Source organism: Embiotoca jacksoni, unplaced genomic scaffold, assembly GCF_022577435.1.
Source record: "Embiotoca jacksoni isolate LCO1_2020_lvr unplaced genomic scaffold, fEmbJac1.0.p SCAF_14, whole genome shotgun sequence".
Lineage (NCBI taxonomy): Eukaryota > Metazoa > Chordata > Actinopteri > Embiotocidae > Embiotoca > Embiotoca jacksoni.
Window position 1 is genome coordinate 8,406,464 of NW_027185274.1, and position 22,122 is coordinate 8,428,585.

General features: G+C 39.7%; 1 protein-coding gene across 3 annotated transcripts; it reads right to left on the reverse strand.

Moving 5' to 3' along the window:
- Window positions 1-1,653: 1,653 nt before the first annotated feature.
- porb (P450 (cytochrome) oxidoreductase b) lies at window positions 1,654-21,178 on the reverse strand. Of its 3 annotated transcripts, XM_069147827.1 has the most exons (16): window positions 21,110-21,178; window positions 17,131-17,316; window positions 11,114-11,162; window positions 10,048-10,176; window positions 9,273-9,425; window positions 8,091-8,215; window positions 7,697-7,786; window positions 7,317-7,415; window positions 6,870-6,986; window positions 6,590-6,708; window positions 5,590-5,771; window positions 5,237-5,386; window positions 4,841-5,108; window positions 4,193-4,338; window positions 3,724-3,809; window positions 1,654-3,303 (listed from the first exon to the last, which is right to left on the reverse strand). In XM_069147827.1, exons 2-16 carry the CDS (start codon window positions 17,307-17,309, stop codon window positions 3,159-3,161), a joined length of 2,037 nt encoding a protein of 678 aa, XP_069003928.1. In that variant the 5' UTR covers window positions 17,310-17,316; window positions 21,110-21,178; the 3' UTR covers window positions 1,654-3,158. The 3 variants fall into 3 exon arrangements, with proteins under 3 accessions (XP_069003928.1, XP_069003929.1, XP_069003930.1); XM_069147828.1 differs by lacking the exons at window positions 17,131-17,316; window positions 21,110-21,178 and adding an exon at window positions 14,255-14,832; XM_069147829.1 differs by lacking the exons at window positions 17,131-17,316; window positions 21,110-21,178 and adding an exon at window positions 12,326-12,424.
- Between the last annotated feature and the right edge of the window lie 944 nt (window positions 21,179-22,122).

Below are 22,122 nucleotides of genomic sequence, written 5' to 3' on the forward strand. Positions count from 1 at the left end.
TGAAGCTGTATCATTTCATTCCATTCCCGTGAGACCACTCATGACATTTATCACTTTCTTACACTTTTAATATGCTCCGTCCACGTTAATGTTTAATCAAAGTGTACTCCCAGAAAACGAAAACCTTCACCTCTCTCCTTACAATTCAGAGTTAGTAACCCCTCTAAGTTTCTACCTGGTAAAGAGCATTCATTTAGTTTCCTCCACTGAGAATTTAATTCCCCACTTTGTCCCCCACACTTCAACCTAAAGATCTCCCCATATCGATTGGTGTGCTTACAAATATGTAATTTATCATTACTGAAAACAGTGTGAAACTTATGACGCTCCCCGATTTTAACCTTCCTCTCAGGTTTGCTGGCATCCTTCCCAGGTTTTCTTGTAGGTACAGTTACAGCATCCTTCCAGCTCTTTGGGACTTTCTCTTCTTCCCATAACTTAATAATATGAACAACTTCTCCAGCCCCTGTGTACTTAAATGTGTTGACATGACATCACATATCTAATCTTTCCCTGGTGCAGTCTCACCTGTTTTTCTAGTGCTCTATTTAATTCTTTAATGCGAAATAGTTTTGTTCATTCTCAATACTCTCTCCTTTCTCCTCTTCTTCTTCTTTGGCCTTTAATGACGGCGTGCATACTTGGTGTTGCATTACCGCCATCTTCAGGACTTGGTTATCACCTACAGTGTCCAACAGACACTTCGGCACTGTCCACTCTAGTGTGTCCTTTAACATAGACCTACACATAATTGTTGTATTCTTAGTGATACACGTGTGTGTTAATGAGTGATATTACTTTGGATCCTTTTGCTTGCAAAAGCTGGTGCACCCCTGAGCAAATCATATCATTTATTGATTTTTAAGGTAACCTCTGCAGTAAACAAACATCAAACATGAGTCTGTCTTTAAATGTTAAAGCACTGTTAAAGTCTCGTGTGCGCATGACTTTGACGACCACTCCAAAAGATTCTGGGATCTCACTCATGGTGGATTTTGAGGTCTACTGTCTTGTAAAAGACTTCTTAATGACATTTCAGATGGTGGAAACTGAAGACTGGAAATGCTTTGACACCTTCTATAGCCTAGCAGTTACCAAAGGTAACTGTGCTTTTAAGAAAATGGTCGTTTTTAATGTCCGTTTGCTGTAGGAGTTGTATTTACCTTCTTTTCTTTCTTTGTTTATAGCAGACATCTAAACATTTGTACCCAACTCTATATTTGCTTTACCTAAAGAAAGGAAAAAAAAAAAAATCTTGCAAAAACATATGTATAATATACTATACATTGGATATCCATGTTGGTCGGGTGGGACCGAAGCTTTTTGTCCAAGTTAAAGTACAAACCTGCTACCTACCTACCAAACATGAACACACTGCAGCCCTGAGATTTTAATCTCTCAACATTACTGCCTAATTAACGTTGATGATGAAGCTGAAACTTCAGGTCTGATAACAAATGACAAACAGATGGTTGACAAAGTTACACATTTCTAACTATTGTTTACAATGCTGCCACATCTGGTTCTGGTCTGCAAAATGTTTTGTATAAGCACGCAAGCTTCAACAACCTCACTTTCACTAACTACTTCTAAGGTTTTATTAATGTATTTTTCTAAAATGCCATTACTTGGAAAAAAAGAAGTAACAACCCCTAAAATTATTCTAATTTTATTCATAAAAAAATGCATGCCTCCTTACAATCAAATAATTACATTACAAAGGTGGATGACAAAAAGTGACAGCGCTGAGTAAAGTGTCTCAGATGAATTTCTATTAAAATGGAAGTATGGAAGTAAATAAAATTTTAAAGTATGAAATAAAATAAACAACTAAAAAGACAGTGAAGCGTCACAGTCTTATTTATAACTTCATACATAAGGCAGTGTTAAAAAGGCACAGGCTGCACTTTAAAATGGTTGGCCGACTTCAAACTCTCCAGATTCTTACAAAAGTACAGGGATGAGCACTGACAGACAGATGCTGAGGAACACGCTAATGGTTCTGATATGCCTTGTCATGCTCTCCATGTAGTCGTGCATATGTTCAGACAAAAAAAAAAAAAAATACCACATGACATGGACGAGGTCAATGACACATAAAACCATAACCTTGATTCATATAAAAAAAAAACCTAAACAAAACAAAACAGTGATTTGGGAGGAAAGATCTGCTTTCTAACATTTCAAATGTTTCAACGTTTCACAAATATTCCAGGGTACCAACAGAGATTAATTTTCATTGTGTTTAAAGGCAGGCTATGAAATAAAATGCACATAATCTCGGGTTTTTCTACATAAAATCGTCCCCTTTGCATCACTGTTTGTGCCTCCATAAGGTTACTGTTACTGATTAAAACTAACAGCGACTGAATGCATAAAAGGCAAACTCCCTTGTCAAAATACAAAGGTAATCATAACATTGTACCCATGATGCCAGTTTGTTACACCAAACATTTTGCTCACAGAATTTTTGTACAAACATTTAATATATTTTAAGTACTTTAAAACTGCTAACTACTGGATCAGCCGAGAGAAACTAAAGTCGGCACCCTTTCACATCCAAATCCTTTGAGTGTTCATGCTGCAACAGGAACCCACAAATCTCCATATACTTGAGACAAATTGCACTATATTATATTTTATAAAATGTATCTAATCAAAACTAAATCTGAAAATAAAACGGACTCTTTGCTGCATTTGCGTCTTTGAACTTTCATTGAGGAATTTCGAGGCAGTAGGTCCCTATGTCTAATCTCCGAGCATCCAGAGTTGCAGACAAGCCCTGTTACACTAATTCATTGATTGCTTTATATCCAAGACTCTTAAGTCTGGAAACCAGAGTGGGTAACCTTTGTTCGTCCTGACCCCGCAGCTCAAGTGAGGACCCCAGCAGACAAGAGGCTGGTGGTCCAGAACCATAATGTAGAATATGTACGCACGAAGTACAGAAACTGCTGAATGGGTTCATTAAAAACCTGCTGAGGTAAGGGTTGCCTCATGATATTTTGCTACCTGCAGCTCTCATGAACCAGGGTGACAATGAGCAAGTATTTCGTGTTTTTTTTTTTTATATTATTCAGTCCTAAATAAAACAAACAAAACAGAAACTTTAAAACTACCACTTTTGTAGAGAAGAGTGAGGCTGGGTTCGAGGCTCTTTAACTCCACACATCTTGCGAGTAGCGTCCCTTGGTCATCAGTTTCTTGACAAAATCTGTGGCCTGGGTGCGCGTCATACCTCCGAGTTCTTCTGCAATCTCATGGAAGGCCGTCTGCACATCCTTGGCCATGTTCCTTGCATCCCTAAACAAGGAAACAGATGGCTTTAGATTTCTGGTAGTCTTTATTTTAGCGTTTCCATTTTATATATATTTCTTGTTGGTTTGTCTACTGATGGATGATCATCAGCCAGCAATGCTTTTCACCTAAACATGGTGAGAGTTCTTGACTTTGATTCCTCAGCAATTATTATTTTAACAGTAGGAGGCGCCAAAGCACCAAATATAATTTGGGTTTCCATTATCTCTACATTTTCTGTGTTAGAGTAAAAAAATCCTTATACATTCACATCAAATGGCCAAAATTCAAATGATCACCAAACTTATATCCAATCACATTGTAAAAATCTTTTCCACACGATAAGTGAATGAAAGTGAAGATTGTCTTTTTTTTTGTAACTACAAGAGATTTCATGAATTCTTTTGTTGATCAAATGTTATTCACCCGCAGACGTAGATGTGAGCATTGTCTGAGTGAATCAGCTTCCAGACGTCCTCCTTATTATTCTTCAGGAGATGCTGCACGTACACCTTTATTTTGGAAAATGGAAGGACAAAAATAGTGGATTTATCAACACAACCTGACAAATAAAACACATTTCTGTACGTGTCAGATAATTAACTATTCGACCTGTGTCTTTCTTTTATCTAAATGTGATATTTGACCAAAAAAACTGTATTTAATTCTTTAAATAAAATGAAAGAATTGACATTCACCACTGGTAGAAAACTCTGGTACATTTTGTTAACTAAACAACGACCCTGGAACCCGCAGTCTCCAAAAATCACTTGCCAACCAGGCAACCAAGTACATCTTGCATGCTGAAGTATGATATAACATAATATAATAATATATTATGTATAATCTCAATTAGAGCAGGCAAGCAGTTTCCAGCTTTAGCAGTCAGTTGTACCTTTTTCTCCTGGTCTCTGGAGAATGCAACTTTAAGCTGTGTTAAGGCTCCGTCCTTCTCTGCCTCCTCCAGCTCCTCCTGGTACAGATAATCCTCATCCTTATGTCTGCAGCCAAAGTACATCACCGTCTCTCCGACCTCCTTCCCTATGAAGAGACGCCAGCCGCCAAACAAAACAAATCATTGATTATTGTGTATACATTGTACACGTAATCGCAGCAGAACAGTCCATCCATGGGATGTGTGGTGTTCAGACCACTGCTGTGCGGCCAGGTAATGTTTGGTTTGGTGAGCAGGTGCTTCTATAAGAACACCGCTATTGTGTTCAATGTTACAGAGCATTTATTAGAGTTTTCTGCACTACCTAACTAGTCTAAAAGCTACAGTTCTTTAATCTGAAGTTAATGACGTCACTAATTCGTCAATGAATAGCTACAAAACTGATTTCCTGCATCTATCCTCCATTACTTGTGTGCTTATGTTTGACAGTGTTAAGTTTTTTTTTTTTTTTTTGGGTGCACCAGTACAGAGACTCAAACACGTTCGGAGGTCTTTCACTTCGTCTGGCTCTCCTTGTGAAATCAGTTGGTTGTTAAAAGTTCAGTCAAAAAAGCAACACATACACCGTGGCACAGTGTCTACTAATACCTTGCCGTTTCAGCCAGCCTCTCTCCTGGATGAAGCCCATGAAAGGAGCAATCCCAGTCCCAGGGCCGATCATGATCACTGGGTTGGTAGCTTTGAAGGGCAGGCGGAACTGAGACTTGCGGATGTACATGGGGACGGTGGACTTGTGGCCATTGTCGGTGACCAGTTTGTTTTTCAACCAGTTGGTTGCAACTCCCTTGTTCATGCGGCCAGTCTTGGTCTTGTACTCCACCACAACGGCACAGATGTGGATGCTGTTGGGGTGAACCTACATGAACAGAGAAGAGTTATTAAAAGCTCATTACTCAGGTCAGACCAGCAATTTTTTTTGACAGTTATCACAATCTATAAAAATGTCTGCAGTAAATTAAAAAGGTATGACTTGAATTTCTTTACTTTAGAGGAGGAGGCGATGGAGTAGTAGCGAGCCTGAAGACGTGGCAACAGCTCACACAGATGGTCAATAGGAGGCTTCAGAGAAGACATGTCCTCCAGGATGGCGAGGATGTTTCTACAGGAATCCAACACCCAACTGTGATAGAGTGCCTGTAAATAGGCAGAGCAAAAAGAAACACAAGGTTTAAAAGAAAGAAAAAGGTTCGGCATCAGCATTATAGATCCAGTTTAATTAGACTGCTGCGATGCTCCTGCAGCTGTGTTTCTGTAACATTAACTAGAAAATGACTCAAGTTCAGGGGTAAATTTATTCAAACACCGCCACCAATCAATTGTTACCCTCTTTCACTGACCTTGCCCTCGGGGGAGGAGGAAGCCATCTTGCGCATATTCTCCTGGTCTTTGGGGTCGGAAGCGTACTGAGCCAGCTCGTAGAGGACGTTAGTGCGAGGAGGTTGACTGATGTCCAGGTAGTGAGTGAGCGCTGTGCGGTAGGTGGTGGGGCAGGGGAAAGGATGCTTCTTGTTGGACTCCTCTGAAAAACAACATTAGCAAACACATTTTTGGCACTGTGTTATGACAGTTCTTATGGTGAATTAGTAATGGAAAATGTTGAGGTATAAAATATGCACCATCTTTTTGTCACTTCAAAATACAAATAATCTAGTCAATATTGAGACTTTAAAGATATATTTTAAGTGAGTCTTCGAGCATGTTAAATGGTCTGCATTTGTAAAGCACTTTATCACCGTAATAATCTCCAAGAGCCTTTAGACGGCTTTCCGGTCACACACACACACACACACACTAATGAAACAGAGCTGCCATGCGAGGTGCTCTCCATCTGGAGTACATTCACGCATCAGTGGTACGCCATCGGGAACAACTTGGGGTTAAGGGTCTTGCCCAAGGACACTTAGGCATGTGGACAGGAGGAGTCGAACCACCAACCTTCCAATTAGTGGGCAACCCACTCTACCATCCAAGACAGAGCCAGTATGTCGTCTTTGCTGAATTAAATGCATGTCTGTTTAGGAAACTTGCGATAAATATTTCATGTTTTGAGTTAAACCAAGTCATTTTGATAAAACACTGAACAGGAGTGGCTTTAATCATTACTTATGCAACCACAAATTATATCCGATTACAAACTAATCTAATTAAAACAAAAGTCAGCAATCTATAGTACAGCAATAACACGTAATTGCAGTTACATAACCGTCTCCAATCCGCGTGCTTTAAGTGAGCCAATACTGTGAGTCTTGATATCAGGGAGGATTTCATGACTGTTTGAGGGATTCTGATTCTGACCAATTGGGGAAGTCAAGGTGCTGTGGGCTGTCAATGCCATACCATCAAGGTTGTTGAGGGAGATAACCACGTCAAGGTCCGCTCCAAGGGCCTGTCCCAACTTGTTCACCAGCACAGAGTCGTTTGTGGGGAAAACGGCAACATGGTCTCCTGACTCGTATCTGAAATCACACAAAGTGCCACGTGTTTAGACCTTGACCTGTATCCATAAAGCAAAAGATGAATGTGAGGTGCTCATATAAATCGCATAACATCGGGAAATAAATAAATAAATAAAAAAGCCTTATCCAGCAATTAACTGTGCTTGTCAAAGTAGCCTCACCTGATCTTGGAGCCTGTTATATCCAGCTCCAGGTGCATAAGATGTCTATCACCAGCTTTGTTGAGTCTGCGGTTGACAGTGACTGGGGCTAGGAAAGGGTTTTTTGAATCAAAGGGCCTAAAGATAAAAGAGGAAGACTTTAATACACATACACAGATACAAAGGTGTATAAGTCCATTAGGGAGAAAAATACATTTAAATAGAAAATTACTGAGATTGATTTCTCAGTAAATAAAATAGTTTAATGTTTCATCAAAAAGGCAGCAGGGATGCGTTTCCATTATCCACTAGGGGGCACAAAGCTTCATTTTTACAATGTGACCTTTGGTAAAGTTTACAGTAGGTTATATAGTAAATGTGGGTGAAAAGGGAGCAGCGACTGAGCACACAGCACTGTAGTAATGAATGAGTTCTGGTAGAGAACAGAGTCTCTCCTACAGTACTTACGGCTTCTGGACCTCAAAACTCTTCAGGCGGCCGATCTCTCCTGTGAACACTTTGTTCATATTGATGTCGGTGGGCTCCTTCAGCTCGTACTGACGAATGCTGTGTGGGAAAACAGACCGAAGTTAGGCTCTTTATGCACTGAATACACAGTAAAAACACTAACACAAAGTGCGTTACAGTAAATTATATCCATATTATACACAGCTGAAGCTTTCTTTATAATTCGAGATGCTACAGGGAAAAAAGCAGTTAGGGAGAGAGAATTTACAAACGGTCTCGGAGGCAGCGTTAAAACAATTTAAGATCAAAATAATGGAGAAAAACATAAAAATCAAAATGACTAAATAGTACACAAAAATGGGATTTGTCCATGAACTCACCTTGATTCATCTCCTAAGGCTTCCACTCCAAAGTGCTCACAGACAGCCGGCCAGAACTGCTCTCTCCAGGAAACGAAGTCCTCTTCCAGACTGAAACACAGAAACCAGACCATTTTAATTAACACCGATTTAAAGAGACTGCATCATAAAGTTTCTTTTTTTTTTTTCTTTCAAGTGAAACCATTTAAGAAAAACATCTGATGACGTTTCTTAAAACCCAAAACAAAAACAACAGTCTGTCTTCACCTCTAAAACAATACATTTTCCCATCAGGAGGTATTTTACGTTTCTGCTGCCTACTATGTACTTATAAGATCAATGACTGTGGGCCACATCATGTAATTTGTGCTGCACCAGAGAAAATGGAGGCTCGGAGCATTAATCGATCACTTACTTGCCGTCATCGTCCCCCAAACCAAGATCAAAGATGCGCTTGGCTCCCAGTTCCTCCAGCCTTTTGTCCACATATTTTCCCATCGCATTGTAATGTTCATAAGTCTTATTGCCCAAAGCAAATACCTGGAGACAGACAGGAACGCAATGAAGAATCATCGGTGTATCGCTTTGATTTGCCTGTTAAGTTGGAAATAACAGCACTTACGCAGTCAAGTCAACCAGTGCAGATGTTTGGCTGCTTTTCCGTTTATCAAATACAGAGTGAAGAATGTAACGGTACCAAAAAAAAATGTAACTACATCTCCCATAATCAAGTTCTTTACTCAAATGACCTAATAACAGCATAATAATGACGCACAAAGAGAAATGACGCGAGACACGAAGCCCAGTGCAGCTCATACTACTGAGGCCTGCAGCTCTGTGTCAGTAAGACAGACATGAACACTGACAATTACTCAAAAAACAGGTTGTGTGGCTGCAACAGTAAATATTACTTGATATAAATCAGGCCTGTTTTGTACGTCGAAGTAGTCCAAACAAGCCGTTTACACGTCCAAGAAATATTATCTTTATACCCGATATGGAGTTATTCTTTTAAAAAGCAAAAGGCTATTTGCGTGAAAATAACACAGAAACTACACAGTAAATGTGCATGAATGAAAACTACACTAGTACATATTAAGTTTAGTAGGATCAGTTGAGCTAACGTGATATAAAATTCGGAGTAAAAATATAATTACTACCCATAATAAAACAATTGATAGTTCCAGGGTCTCAATCAAGAGAGTTAATTGTTTTCTTGGTCTTAAATTACAGTAAATTGAATATGTCAAGTTGTTGGTCTGAAAAGATATTTGATGTGACATTGGGCTCTGAGGTGTTGTGACAGGTTCTTCTTTGTTTTCTGAGGTTTTTGTGAACCAAACGATTAATTGAGAAGACGACTGATAAATGAACGGATAATTTAAATAATCAGCAGTAGTCCAACATGCCACATGGCGTCAAACACACAGACTTGTGCTGAACAGAGTGTGCTCACTGACTTTATACACAGCAGGCTTTTAGCTCTCCATGTTGCGCTTCCTTAACGGGAAACCTCATACACCCTGGAGAGAACACTATTCCTAACTTCCTACACAATCGGTTTTGTATTAGAAAGACTTTGTAAAACACGACTCACAGTGTAGTTTAGCCCAGAGAGGTCCTCATCATCACTTTCCTGCAGCCAGTCATAGAAGTCCTGTGCGTTATCTGTTGGGTCTCCTTCCCCATAGGTGGCCATGCAAAATATAGCGAGGGAGTTTTTTATCTCCGCCAGTTGGGCCAGCTCCCCCTGTAACATGACACAACAAAAGTAAAACGGTCAGCGCTGAAGAATTGATCATTTTATGAAGTGTGTTTGTCTCCAGTATCTGACTGGTTGTTTCAAGAGCTACCCCGTCAGCAAGCCAAGCCAAGAAATCCAAGTGTATTATGTAACATGCCTCCACTTGTTCTCTCAGCAGTGTTCGTAGTATTGTGTACTTTGTATTATTGTGACTGAAATAGCAGAAACATCCTGATATGAGAATGTGCTGTACTTGAGTATTTATGTACTCATTTGCATGAACACGATATATTCGCACACTTAATTCATAATTAAAAGAGAAGGAGATGTTCTTGTCATGTATTATAAAATTCATTGTCTCATTTTGAATGATGGTCCACATGTTAAAAACAGAATGACTAACATCTCATGTTAGTAAAATGCAGGAGAAGTAAACCATTATCACCACCAAGGTGTTTAGTGCCAATTGTTTTGCCACAATAAGAAACAGACTTCGAGTTCAGCCATGCAGTGATGGTTTGATTTTTCTAGTCACTGGCAGCTATAAGCAGCAGTATCCAAAGAACGATTAGGACCTCTGCTCATTTAAACTCTGTGGTTTGTATGTTGCTCCACTGATGTAAATTACCATGTCATACTCCTCTGGATCAGCAGCCATTCCTTTCATGCCGTAGCGTTGGGCGTCTTTGGACAGTCTGTTGGCAAATTCCTCCCCTGTGCCCGTCTGGGAGCCGTAGAACACAATGATGTTCTTTCCCTGTCCGCAAATTCACAGAAAATCATTTACATTGCGTGTAAAAGCGTTTTCCCAAAAAACATAAATAACTGCCAACCTGCTGCTCATGTCTAGAGTTAGTATCACTGTTTTTAATGGAACAACAAAAGCTCACAACAGACGCATTAAATCTATTGTAATTCACCTAAAATATTTCCTGAATTTATTTTCTCCCAAACCTGAAATGTAGCATTGGGGAAACTGGAGCACTTCTGCGGGCACCAGACTTTACATTACTTCAACATAAAGCTTTTCTTTACATAAACATCTTCATGGCAATTGTAAAATGCTTAATCTTCACCTACAGTGTTGCTACAATAATTTATGACGAAGACAAATAGGGGCAAAACTGAAAAAGCAGCAGGGACCCAAAGTTATTTTTTGCCACCATCGTGGTATCTGAAGTATTTGCTGCAAAACCACATGATACAAAGCCAAAGTGGTCTCTGGATTCTGGCTTGAAAACAGAGGACCATAAATGACAACCAGTGTTTCCAAGTCTAGAACTTCATATGGTGCATTACATTAGAGATTCTTCATCTACTGATCAAAAGAGGAAGAAAAGGGCCTTTTAGTACTTTAATGGATGTTGATTTACAAATATCGGTCAAGAAAAAATAACCCACAACAAAAGCAGGTTTACACAGAGGGACCTCGACAAGATAAAACAAGTATTTATGAGAACAACGTCAAGGTCGATCAGTACCCGAATAAGGGTACACCACACCATTTAACGTAATGTATTGTCAAGTCTGAATGGCTCTGAATACTCTTAAAAATCTGTTCTTAACACTGAATTCACGTTTTGGAACAAAAGCAACAAAGCAGATCCTGGAGAATTACCTGTGATGGAAAATATTACACACGTCACAGCTAAAAGAGGAAAAAACAACATTGAAGTTAAAACAACATGACTTACGGTTTTCTTCATTTTCTCGATGAAATTTGTCTCCCGTATGGTGGGTTCTCTTGGAAAAAAAAAAAAAAAAAAGAAGCAGATTTAGCTTTTTATAAAGAAACTTAAGGCTAAAGAAACTCAGAACCTGCCCGTTACCTTGATACTATGCTCCCATGTTTACCAAATATTTGTTGAGAAAAACGGTGTACATAAATTCAAACTGAAATTAATTTTCCTTCCTTAGATGATAGTCAGAAGCTTGATGGTCATTCTACTTTTTGACCACAGTTATTGATTTCACCTGGGAGAGGTGGAAGTAGTCTTTCTTATTTAACAATTTTTCCTCTGTGAATGCTGGTGGTTCACATCCAGCTCATATTCTACCTTCATCAAGACAACTCTGGTATTAGTAGGGAACACTGGGAAACCAAAAAAGGACCAGTATGTAGGCTTTAGGGAGCTCTATTAACAAATGTGGAATATAATATTCTTAATTATGTCTTCATTAGTGTAGAATCACCTGAAACTACGACTCGTGTTTTCAGTACCTTACAGTGAGCCCTTCATACACTTCACATAGCGAGCGGGTCCTTTTCTACAGAGAGCAACATGTTGCACCTCCATGTTTCTACAGTGGCCCAGAGGGGACAAACTAAACACTGACTCTAGAGAGGGGCTTTCAGGTTCTTCGTGAGATTCACAACCACCATAGATTATCGTACAATGAGTGGGTGAATGGGGGGCAAACTGTAACGCACTCTGAGCCCGCTAAGGTGATAAAGTGCTATTTTAAAGGAAAGACCATTTACTATTTAGACAGGGAGTGTGAGGCACCGTTAGAGGCCACTAAATCGTACAGACTTCTCCTTTTAGCGCCGGGTAAGGCCGAGATCAATGAGTCACGAGACTCAAAAAAGAACACCAGTAAAACTGGGCAACAAGCCAACATTATAACTTATTTACTGTTCATCGACTAAATAGTTTAGTCATAGTGATATGTTCATACCGAGCAGAACTGTAAATGCTGTTGGCCAAATTATTAAATCGAAGCAAACTGTATTTAAAAACGATACGTAAAAAAAAAAAGCAAAAGATTTTGTGTAATGTGATGTAAACATTTAGATGAATGTGTAGCTCCAACTCTTGGGCAAAATTAACAATTGGTCTGGTCAATGTAAGTGTTATTTTTACAACAAGGTGATGATGAATAACATAAACATCAGCCATACTAACTGTGTTCAAAAGCACGTATACGCAGAGGGGGAAGTGGTTGACAAGTTATCGCTGTGGGTTGGTCCTCATGGCAATTCAAAATCTGGATTTACCCAGAGAGTGAATAATAGACTGAAAAAGATCAAAGATCAAAACACCATGTGAAAACACACTGTTAGTAAAGAGGAACACAGGAAGCTAAATCAATTACTGAGCTGAATAAAAGGCAAAGCCTCTTCATTCAGCATCAAAGCTCTGAAAAGGACAGCTGCAACTCTGCTGCACTGAAAAAGAAATAAAAGGCAAAAAAAACACAAAAAAAAAACATAAATACTCATGTAAGATGAATACATTTTTACTATTTATGCTACAGAGCACAAGACTGAAGCAAAGCCATTAAAGCTGACCGACAGTGTATTAAAATGAAAGATCTGACCTGATCTATATGAAGCATGAAGGGGCATCACAGTTCTTTTTTGTCTCTTTTTTTTTTTGTAAATGTAAAACACCTCTGCGAGGCCATCGAGGGAAAAGCAGTATGTAGAGAGCGGTCATGTGGGATTGATGCTGAGCACGCCATAAAAACGGACCCACGTGTTTTTTTTACAGAACGCTCGGAGAGAACGTGTAAATTCCTCATCAAAATGTGAAACAAGTCTTTACCCTCAAGCCGAAGCATTCCTGACACCTTTTGCAGGCTCTGTTATCAGCTGGGGCCGTCTGCCTCGCCGGCCCCACAGACGCTCAACAGGAAGGACTTCTTTTTCTGCGCTTCAACAGCCAAGAGTTCAAAATGTTGCAGCATCCGAGTACCATTACAATAAAATACCTTGAGCATGTTTAAACTTGGACTAGAGAACAGACAGCAAAACATATTAATCATCTCGACCCCACAATCTTTGCAACTCAAAATACAAACTAATATTTAGTGATATTCTCATGACGGGCATTTCAATAATAACTGCTCGATAACGATTTTTAGTCTAGTCCTTTGTCTTATCCCAGTTTAATAAATAGTTGATCATATCATTTAAGCTCAGTAGAGTCAACAAAGAAGGTTAAAAATGACACTTGATGACATCTCCAGCGTTGTGGAACGACTGGTTAACGGATAAAACTGAACATCAGCATTTACAGTTGGTTCAGATGTGTCATGTTGGTATCCATAATACACAAATAAAGCGAGATTTTAACTGAAGTAACAATGGTGTTTAAAAGCCTAGTAGCATCAACCACTGTCATTTGAAAGGCCGGCACTGCTAATACAAAACAATTAAGTTTTGCGAAACATGGAAAAAAAAAAATGCTTTCTGGCATTCAGTCGTTGGACATAGCGTCAAAAAAAGAACTTTCCTTTCATTCATTCATCCATCCAGGATCTGATCCTTTTCAAACAGGCACACTGACTCAGTTTAGTCTTCCTCTGTGACACATTCAAACATGGAGATGATCTTATGATGCTGCAAACAAACAAGATGTTTTTCCATTTTGCGTTCTGACCGATTATTCAAAGACATAAATATCATGGAACTCAAACCATATGCTAAGTGTGTTTACTGATAAAAATCAAACAAGGCCTGGTAATGCGCACGTGGCTGGTGAGGTAAACAACCGAGCTCGAGGGGGGAAAAAAAAACAGAACACTCATTAATTAAATTACAAACAGTGTTTGTAGTGAAACACATTTGATCTACATCTCTTACACAACCTGCTGGGAACACAGCATGGTTTTCGTTGCTTACTTACAAACCACCTGTTCAACACTTACTCACAATGTGTGATTCAGAAACTTCCAGAGTGGGATCCGTGTTATCCAACCAAACAGCAGGAGTACACAGAGGCTTGTGGCAAATGTTTAAGACAACTTCATGCAAGCATCATTTAAAAGAAATAAAATAAAAATAAATGCTGTATTGTGCTATGAAGAAGTAAATCAAAGCCTTTACTGACCTCTCAGCAGCATCTCTCCTGTCCTTTGGCAGGGAGAAGACACAGCCCATGGCATGCAGCCCTGTAGCTCGCCACTGCCACTAGCACCACTGGCTAGGCCACGCCAGGAGCCGCCACGCTCAAAATCAAAAGCAGGACCTCCACAACAACAGGATAGAAAAGTAATACCAGTCCAGAAAGGCAGATGGACACCAGCAGGTTTTGAAGAGCTGGCTGCCTTCACCTTAGGGGCTCCAACACGATCTGAACTCTGCCTCTTCCTGTGCTGCTCTCTGAAACCAGCAGCGTCTGCTCTCCACACACACACACACACACACACAGACAGACACACACACACAGACAGACACACACACACAGAGCACAGCAGCCTGCAAACCCTGTCAGTGTCTGGCAACCGCTGAGAACACAATGGTGGGAAACTGACTTTCCCATAAAACGTAGCCGAGCTGCAGACCCACACTTTTGACTCACACAAACACACACTGAAATGATCTCGGGCTGAAAATGCCTTCCTCCTCATCCCCGCCCCTTTTCCTCTCCGGTCCGAAAGGTGTTAGGAACGAAAAAGTCTACAAGATCCATTCTGAGAATTTGGCTAGTTATCAGAGCAACTCCTCTGTGGACCACTGAAGGAGGGGGGGGGGGGGGAGCTGTGAATGGTAGTGGTTTTTTTTACTGAAGTATCCCCCGCCCCCACCTCACTGGAGGAGAGATGGGAATGTCATTGCTATGGCAACCTCATTTATCATAAAAGGATTCCATTTGTGACATGGTCCTACTCCAATGGCAGAGCAGCTCAGGCTACACACACACACACACACACACACACACACACACACACGCACACACGCACAAAAGAAAAACAGGGCAGTGGGGATAGAAGAATGAAAAAAAAAAAAAAAAAAAAAAAAAAAAAAAAAGAAGTAACTCAGGGCAAAGAAAGGGCTGCTTGTCTTTTGCCTCAACTTTCCACCTTTGGAGAGGGCTTACAAAAGGAACTTGGCTCGCCCTGTGAGTGGGCTCTCCAGGGAACTTTCAAAATGGGTTCAGGGCCAAAAACAAAAGCACAGGAAAGACATGGAAGACTACGCCCCCTTCATAACAGTTAGGTAATCACTGCTCCTTTAAGGGGAGGGGTGACCAGGCTTGCAGGCTTGCGTTGCTCTATGTTCCCTTCCTGTATCCCCGCCCTCCACAGACAGATACTCTTCCCGAAGCATAACACGCTCTCCAGGGGTCTTTCCCCTTCGAGCCAACCGCCTGTTTTCACACAAATGCTCAGGATCTCCCTCTCTCAGCCTCACACTACCACACAGTGAGTGTGGCTGCTGCCGGCCCATAGCTTGGCTTTACTCTCAAAGAAAAAAAAAGGCCTCGTGGTTGGAAAAGGGACTAAAAATGTGGTCAGTGCAAGGAGAGTTCACTGAAATAGGGCAGAGACCTCCATCACGACCCCGATAAGCACTGAGGGGAGTGAACAGGGGAGGGAAGGTCTGCAGGCACTGACATAAGAGAAAGAGGCAACCAAGGACCGGTCAGTTTGGGAGTTTGAAAGAGAAGAGGGTGGGAGAAAACAAACTTCATTGCCAGTAAAACATTTACTGGAGCCTTGCTTCAAGAGTTTGAACTTGCAGATAGCGTGTCATCGGGCAACCCGGAAAATATTTGTTTTATTAAAAAAAAAAAAAAAAAAAAAAAAAAAAAAAAAAAAAAAAAAAAATCACAATCAGATCAGTGGAGAAACACCCTTAATTGACATCGATTTTGAGAATTAAACAATAATCAAATGCTGGCTCGTTTCTTCTTCTGTCATTAGAAAAGATATATTTCTGGATTTTAGACTGACGGTTGCACCAAATTAGACACACGAACAAAGCACCTTGAACTGTGGCAAACTGGTAAAGGGCCATTTTCCCTGTAATCTCTAATCAAGAGTGAAAATCATCAACCACATGACTAAAGAAAGTTCAAATTCAGTCTTTCCCTTCACTTCCTTTTAGCTGTGTATGTATGTATGTATGTGTATATATATATATATATATATATATATATATATATTAAAAAAAAAAAAATTAAAAAAAAGTTTCCTTCTTCTAAACTCAGGTCCATATAATTGATGGCTTTTTACACAAACATATGAGCTATGATCTTAAAGGCAGAAACATTACAAAACACACATGGATCACCATCCCCTAGTGGATACGCACACAGACGACCAGTGGAATTGACAACTTGACACCCCTCTTTGAAAGTTTTGTTGAGGAAACGGGTCCCTGCACAAACAAGAAGTGCTGCGAATGCAACACAAAGGCCAAGAGATCGGAATAGAGGGTGATCGGAGTAAGGTCGCAGCCACCTGCAGCAGGATTATGATGATTCAAATTTATAACACGCAAGCAAACTTTAGACCTTTGACAGTCCAGCAGCGTTTCTTAAGCAGGCTCCTACACGTCAGTCGAGTGTTTGCAATGGAGCGGACTGTAGCCGGCATTTGATTCAGTTCAGTTTGTGTAGCGCTACATCACAACACCAGTTATTTCAAAGCCCTTATCATAATAAAGTCCTTACAAAAGAAACAGAGCGTAACCCAACAATTCCCACATGAGCTACAGCTGGAAGTTCAAATACAAGTATATCTAAGCTTTGTAATGCAGCATGCACTAAATAAATAAATGGGTTTTGAATTTAAATATGACCATGATGCGTTTATTTTTCTTCCACTTTGCAGCTTAAGGAATTGAATTTGTTTCTGAACCGTCGACCAGCCTTCATTGTGTATCATTTACACGTCAGGTTTGAGTTGGAACCTGTTATTTTGAATTTGACTAAAAACCTGTTGATAAAATGTTCAAATAAAAACAAACATGGATACTCACGGTGTGTCAAGCTTCTTGAACTCGGGGATGGGCTCGGGCTTCTTGCGGGACATGTACCAATAGATGACAAGGCCAATGATTAGACTAAATAGGAAGATGTCCAGGTTGCCAAATAGAGGTTCCTCTTCAACCACCAAGGGCTCCGTGTGGGTGGTGGTCTGCGTGTCCATGTCTGCCATGTTAACACTGTACACGGAGACAGAAGGAAGACAGCTGAAGTGAAAACGGGAACTATTCGCCAGTTCCAGCTTATGACTACATATCACATCTCTTCCCTTTTGAGGGTTTTGTTAGACTAAATAAGCAGTTTGAAGCCTCTCGGGATAGACATGTATTCTTTTAGCATTTCACAGATCAAAATATAAACCAAAATACACCAAATAATGAAATAATTATGAGCTGCAGCCCTACACTTTGGAGAGTATGTGACCTCGACTGTCTTTCTTATGTTGACTTTTTTTTTTACATGACTTGTGATTATGTTGGGAGGCGCAGTGATCTGCAATATAAAATGTGCATTTTAAAATGTGTTTCAGTTTTACAATCTCCGCCAAAACTGTGGACTCTGGCATGAAACAACTGGTCTCACCACTACACAGTACAATATGATTGCTAACATGTGTGAGCTTTATTCCACATGCTACAATCACACAATGACTGCTTTTGTGCGACCATTATCGGACGTTTGGCTATACATTTGGTTCAACATACGATAACATTATAATCTGCGTCTTTCAATGCGTGAGGAATCTCTTGTCGCGCATCAACGACATCAGCTCTTTTCACACCGAGCATGAGAGGACTTCATGTTCTCAGCTCCCAGGTTTCAGTTTGGTTCAAGGACTGAAAACAATGGAGATCAAGTTTTCTCTGATCCTGTAGGCTGGCAACCAGAGGACAATTTGACACAGACACGCAGACAAAGACTCAACAAAGCACTGGCTGATTAAATTGCTGAGTCACTGATAGATTAAGAAAACCACTACATAGGAAAGTTTCTGCCAACCCCAGTATGTACAGAAGTCACTGTGATTTCCAGTTGTGCAATACTGTCAGAAAAAACCTCGACATACACTTTCTAGTCATTTCTAAACAGAATATTTTAGTGATATTTTCACAAAATCAGCAGTGATGCAGTATACCAGTTGTGTGTAGGCATTTTTTTACTGGGGCAGGAATTACATAAAAATAAGTAAGGAATCTCAAACTCACACTCAGCAGCTCAAATTTGTTTCAAGTCAAACTATTATAATAACAGCTTACAGTTGTGGCTTTTACAAAAAAATCCACAGTTAAAACCAACACGGGATTTTTTTTTTTGGGGGGGGGGATAAATATTCAAAACTGGTTAATAATTTCGATAATACATAATTTTTTGGATCAGCAAGGATTTCTTCAACATAGTTATTAATAAATTGTTACCAATATGCATATTCACAATCATAATTTAAGCACACTCACACCAGCATTGGAACTTAGACTGACCGTTTAGTAATTGTTACCAACATATTTAGTCAGTGGCACATTTTACAGCTGTAAAATAAAATAGTTCTCTGGTGCATAAACTATGTCCAGTGAAATCCAATGATGGTAGTAAGGTTTGATAGTGACAAAATATAGGCTAGAAAAAAAAAAAAAAAAACACACACACACACACACGGATGTAGATAGTGGTTGTGAACTATTGGCTTTAGCAGAGGTCTGCATTCTCCAAGTGCCCTTCTAGTTTTATATAAATTGTAGCTGTATGCACAAAATAAACTGACAACTGATTGGTACAAACATCATCTCTTGTAACAGTACCAGTGTCTCCTGTGTGTTGCAATACAATATCCATGCCAATTACTTTGCTTAGTGATCTCCCAGCAGAATCAATTAGCAGTTTAACCTGAGAACACAACCAACCTGTGTAAAGTTCACAATGTTTCATTTACAGTTAGCTGCGATAGGTAGCAACTAGAACAGGCTCACCTACATAGAAAAACACAAGCAATTATTCTAATAAACTCACTAAATAATTGAGTGATTACAGTTTTTCTTGTTGGTTTCCCACGTGGTTGCATACGCCCATCAAAGACATGACATCAGGGAAACATCAACAGGGTAAAAAAAAATACCAAACGTAAAAGAGAAATATACAAGATTTTAAAGTTTAAATCAATCAAGAATTAAGCTCAAACGATCAACATAAATGTGAAGGAACAGCAGTGTTGACATAATGTCGAAAGCATCTCCGTATTGGGTTGCACAAACGGATAACCCCGTCCCATCTCAGGTCGTAATACCACCCCTCACCTCAAGCGGCGATAGTGAGTCACTGTAGCATTCAGTCTGCCCTCAGTTCAACATTAAAGGAAGAGGTAGTAGAAGATGTATTTTAACCTGTTATGATACAGTAAACAATGATGGCTTAAAGTTTTGGAGTCATAGAAATAAAACAAGAGTTAAGAATAACGTTGTGTTCCACTGCCAGAGAAAGCTCTTAACAAGCAAAAGGAATAAGTTTGACATACTTCTTTTAAATTGGTGAAAAAAACAGCAGTTAACTCTGGCTGTGTCGCAACAGGTAGTTACAGTAACTAAACGTAAAACATTACTGACAGTGTTAATGTTTCATTTGTTAAGAATTTAAGACTAGTTACAACAGCTGTATGTGATGAGCTCAATCAGCTCGCTATCTCTCTATCGAACTGAGGCTTTTTTTTATGCAGCAAATAAACAAGGAATACTAACTTTGTTTGAACAATTCAAAATGAATATTTAATGTAGTAAATGATAACAAAAACTTTCATTGTGCAGCCAACATATGGTTTTGTTTCTTGCTAAAAAAAAAAAAAAATTAAGAAAAAAAAAAACTATAGGCTAAACTCATTGCCATATTTTTTGGTTGAGCCACTACCGAGTCCATACAATTGAACTTTATTATCATCACTTATTTAAAAAAATAAATAAAAAAATATCCGACTAACTAGCAGGGCAAGAACACTACAGTGACTAACTACCACCTCCTCATGTACAAAGTGGTATTACAAGCTGGGATTTAAATCTTGCATATTTCACCTTTAAAAAAAAAAAAGAAAGAAGCGTACTCTTTATAAGAGCTCACTAATGAAGCAAGATCAGTCAGTGGAGGACTGAAAACGATTTTCCTAGTTTGACAAATCATCGTCATGCATATCCAACCGGTTTTAAACCCTTTGTTAGATAAAAACCGACTCGCTGTCATACAACTCTTGAGCTGTCATATTGTGCATGCCAGTGTACGCCTACTACTAGCGGACACATGGTGCTTTCATAATCATGTGAGATTCTGATTAATCGCTAATCAAACCAAGCGAAAGAAGCTTTAATAGCTGTTGACACGGGACGTATAAAATGAACAATTAAAAATCACATGCATATGAAGTTTACTGGCGGTCATCCGGACAGTTCATCTCCATAAAACAAATAGTTGTGTAAGAGTGGAGACCCTGGCACCGGTACCGGGCAAAGTGCACGAAGTGAAACACGGAGGTCACGTTTACGCACGAATTTAAACCCAAAGACTCGCTCGCGGAGTTTTTTTGTTTGTTTTTTTTCCCCACTTTGGTTTAAATGAAGAAAAAAAAAAGTGATGGGAAGCGGGAGTGGGCCCCGACTACGTCCTGGACAGTTACCACAACACCGGATGAAAACATGGTACCGCGTAAAGACTACCGGTCTGTCTGAAGACGTATTGTCTTAAACCATCAGATATGTAAAGCTCACTAAACCCTACACTTCAAAATAGACGCGCTTGAGGGACCGACGTGACACAAGTTTGCCCCAGTTTGCGTAACACTTGTCCCAAAGCTCGTGTTGGATTTTATTAAAAAGCTGAACGTGTCCCCCTGCGTTTTAGGTTTCTAGTTACAGTGCGAATACCATCGCTAAAGTGTAATTCAAACAGACTGCCACGGAGTACAACTCGATGTAAAACGTGAGTTTCCTCAACACTTACCTTCGCCTCTCCTCTTTGTGTTGCGCTCAGTGTGCACAATGCGGAAGGAAACTATACGCCATGTAGGAGCAAACCAACTGTATTATAGCGGCGGGGGGAAGTGGGCGGGGAATACTCCGGCAACGGAGAGGCCAAAAAAAAAACAACAACAAAAAAGTCATCGACAGTTGTTTTAAACTTTTTCTTTTTTGAAAACTTTGCAATCTGCGTTTTAAAGAAAACTGTCTTATAAAATTGAGCACTATATTGAAACGGATTTATATTAATTCGCTGTGTGCCGCTGCCTGCATTGGGACCGGTCCACAACGTTACCGAGCACATGTAATCTACAATAAGTAACTGTAGAGGTACAACAGAGGAAGGGTCACGGTTATGTAATGAAAGCAGCACAACATGCATCTCTGACAGACTGAAAAGCAGAGTCATCAAACGTGTCCTCCTAAAGTCAAACGCTGTTTATGTTCACAGATAATTAGCCCAACAAACTTTTTTTTTCTTTTTTTTTTTTTTTTACCGCCTGCTTGTTCAACTGTATTCACCTACTTAATTAAAATGAGCAACATCAAAAATTATAATTTTGAAAATACTCTTTTACAAGTAAAAGTTATGCAATAACAGTCGGTTCAGAAGTACTTATTTGCAGTAGAAAAACGTCTGTCAGAAGGGGTGGGGATTACTTGGTACGTTTACTCAAGTATTTTACTGTGCTTAACAGGTAAATTGAGGCACAGGGACGTCAGTAAAGTGGTCACAGTCAAAGTAGGTTATCCGCCATCACTGGCTATTTATTAAAACATTTACTAAAGTTCACAAAAAAGAGGGAAGAAAGAGGGGAGCCACAGTCATTAGCTATAAGCCAACGGCCCAGTGATATGACACTGGGATTGTTGTGCCCATGAGAATTGTAAAAGAAACCAAAGCAAACTTCAAATAAAGCACCACACTAATAAAATATGCCACCACAAAACATATCATTCTCAAAGGTGAGTGAACTCGCAGCTCACCAACCACAC

Excerpts from the sequence above, each read along its gene's own strand:
- porb (XM_069147827.1), bottom strand. The coding sequence starts at position 17,309 with ATGGCAGACATGGACACGCAGACCACCACCCACACGGAGCCCTTGGTG. Across the intron at positions 11,163-17,130 it reads TTCAAGAAGCTTGACACACC|AGAACCCACCATACGGGAGA; the intron begins GTGAGTATCCAT and ends TTTTTTTCCAAG. Across the intron at positions 4,339-4,840 it reads AGGCTGGCTGAAACGGCAAG|GGAAGGAGGTCGGAGAGACG; the intron begins GTATTAGTAGAC and ends GTCTCTTCATAG.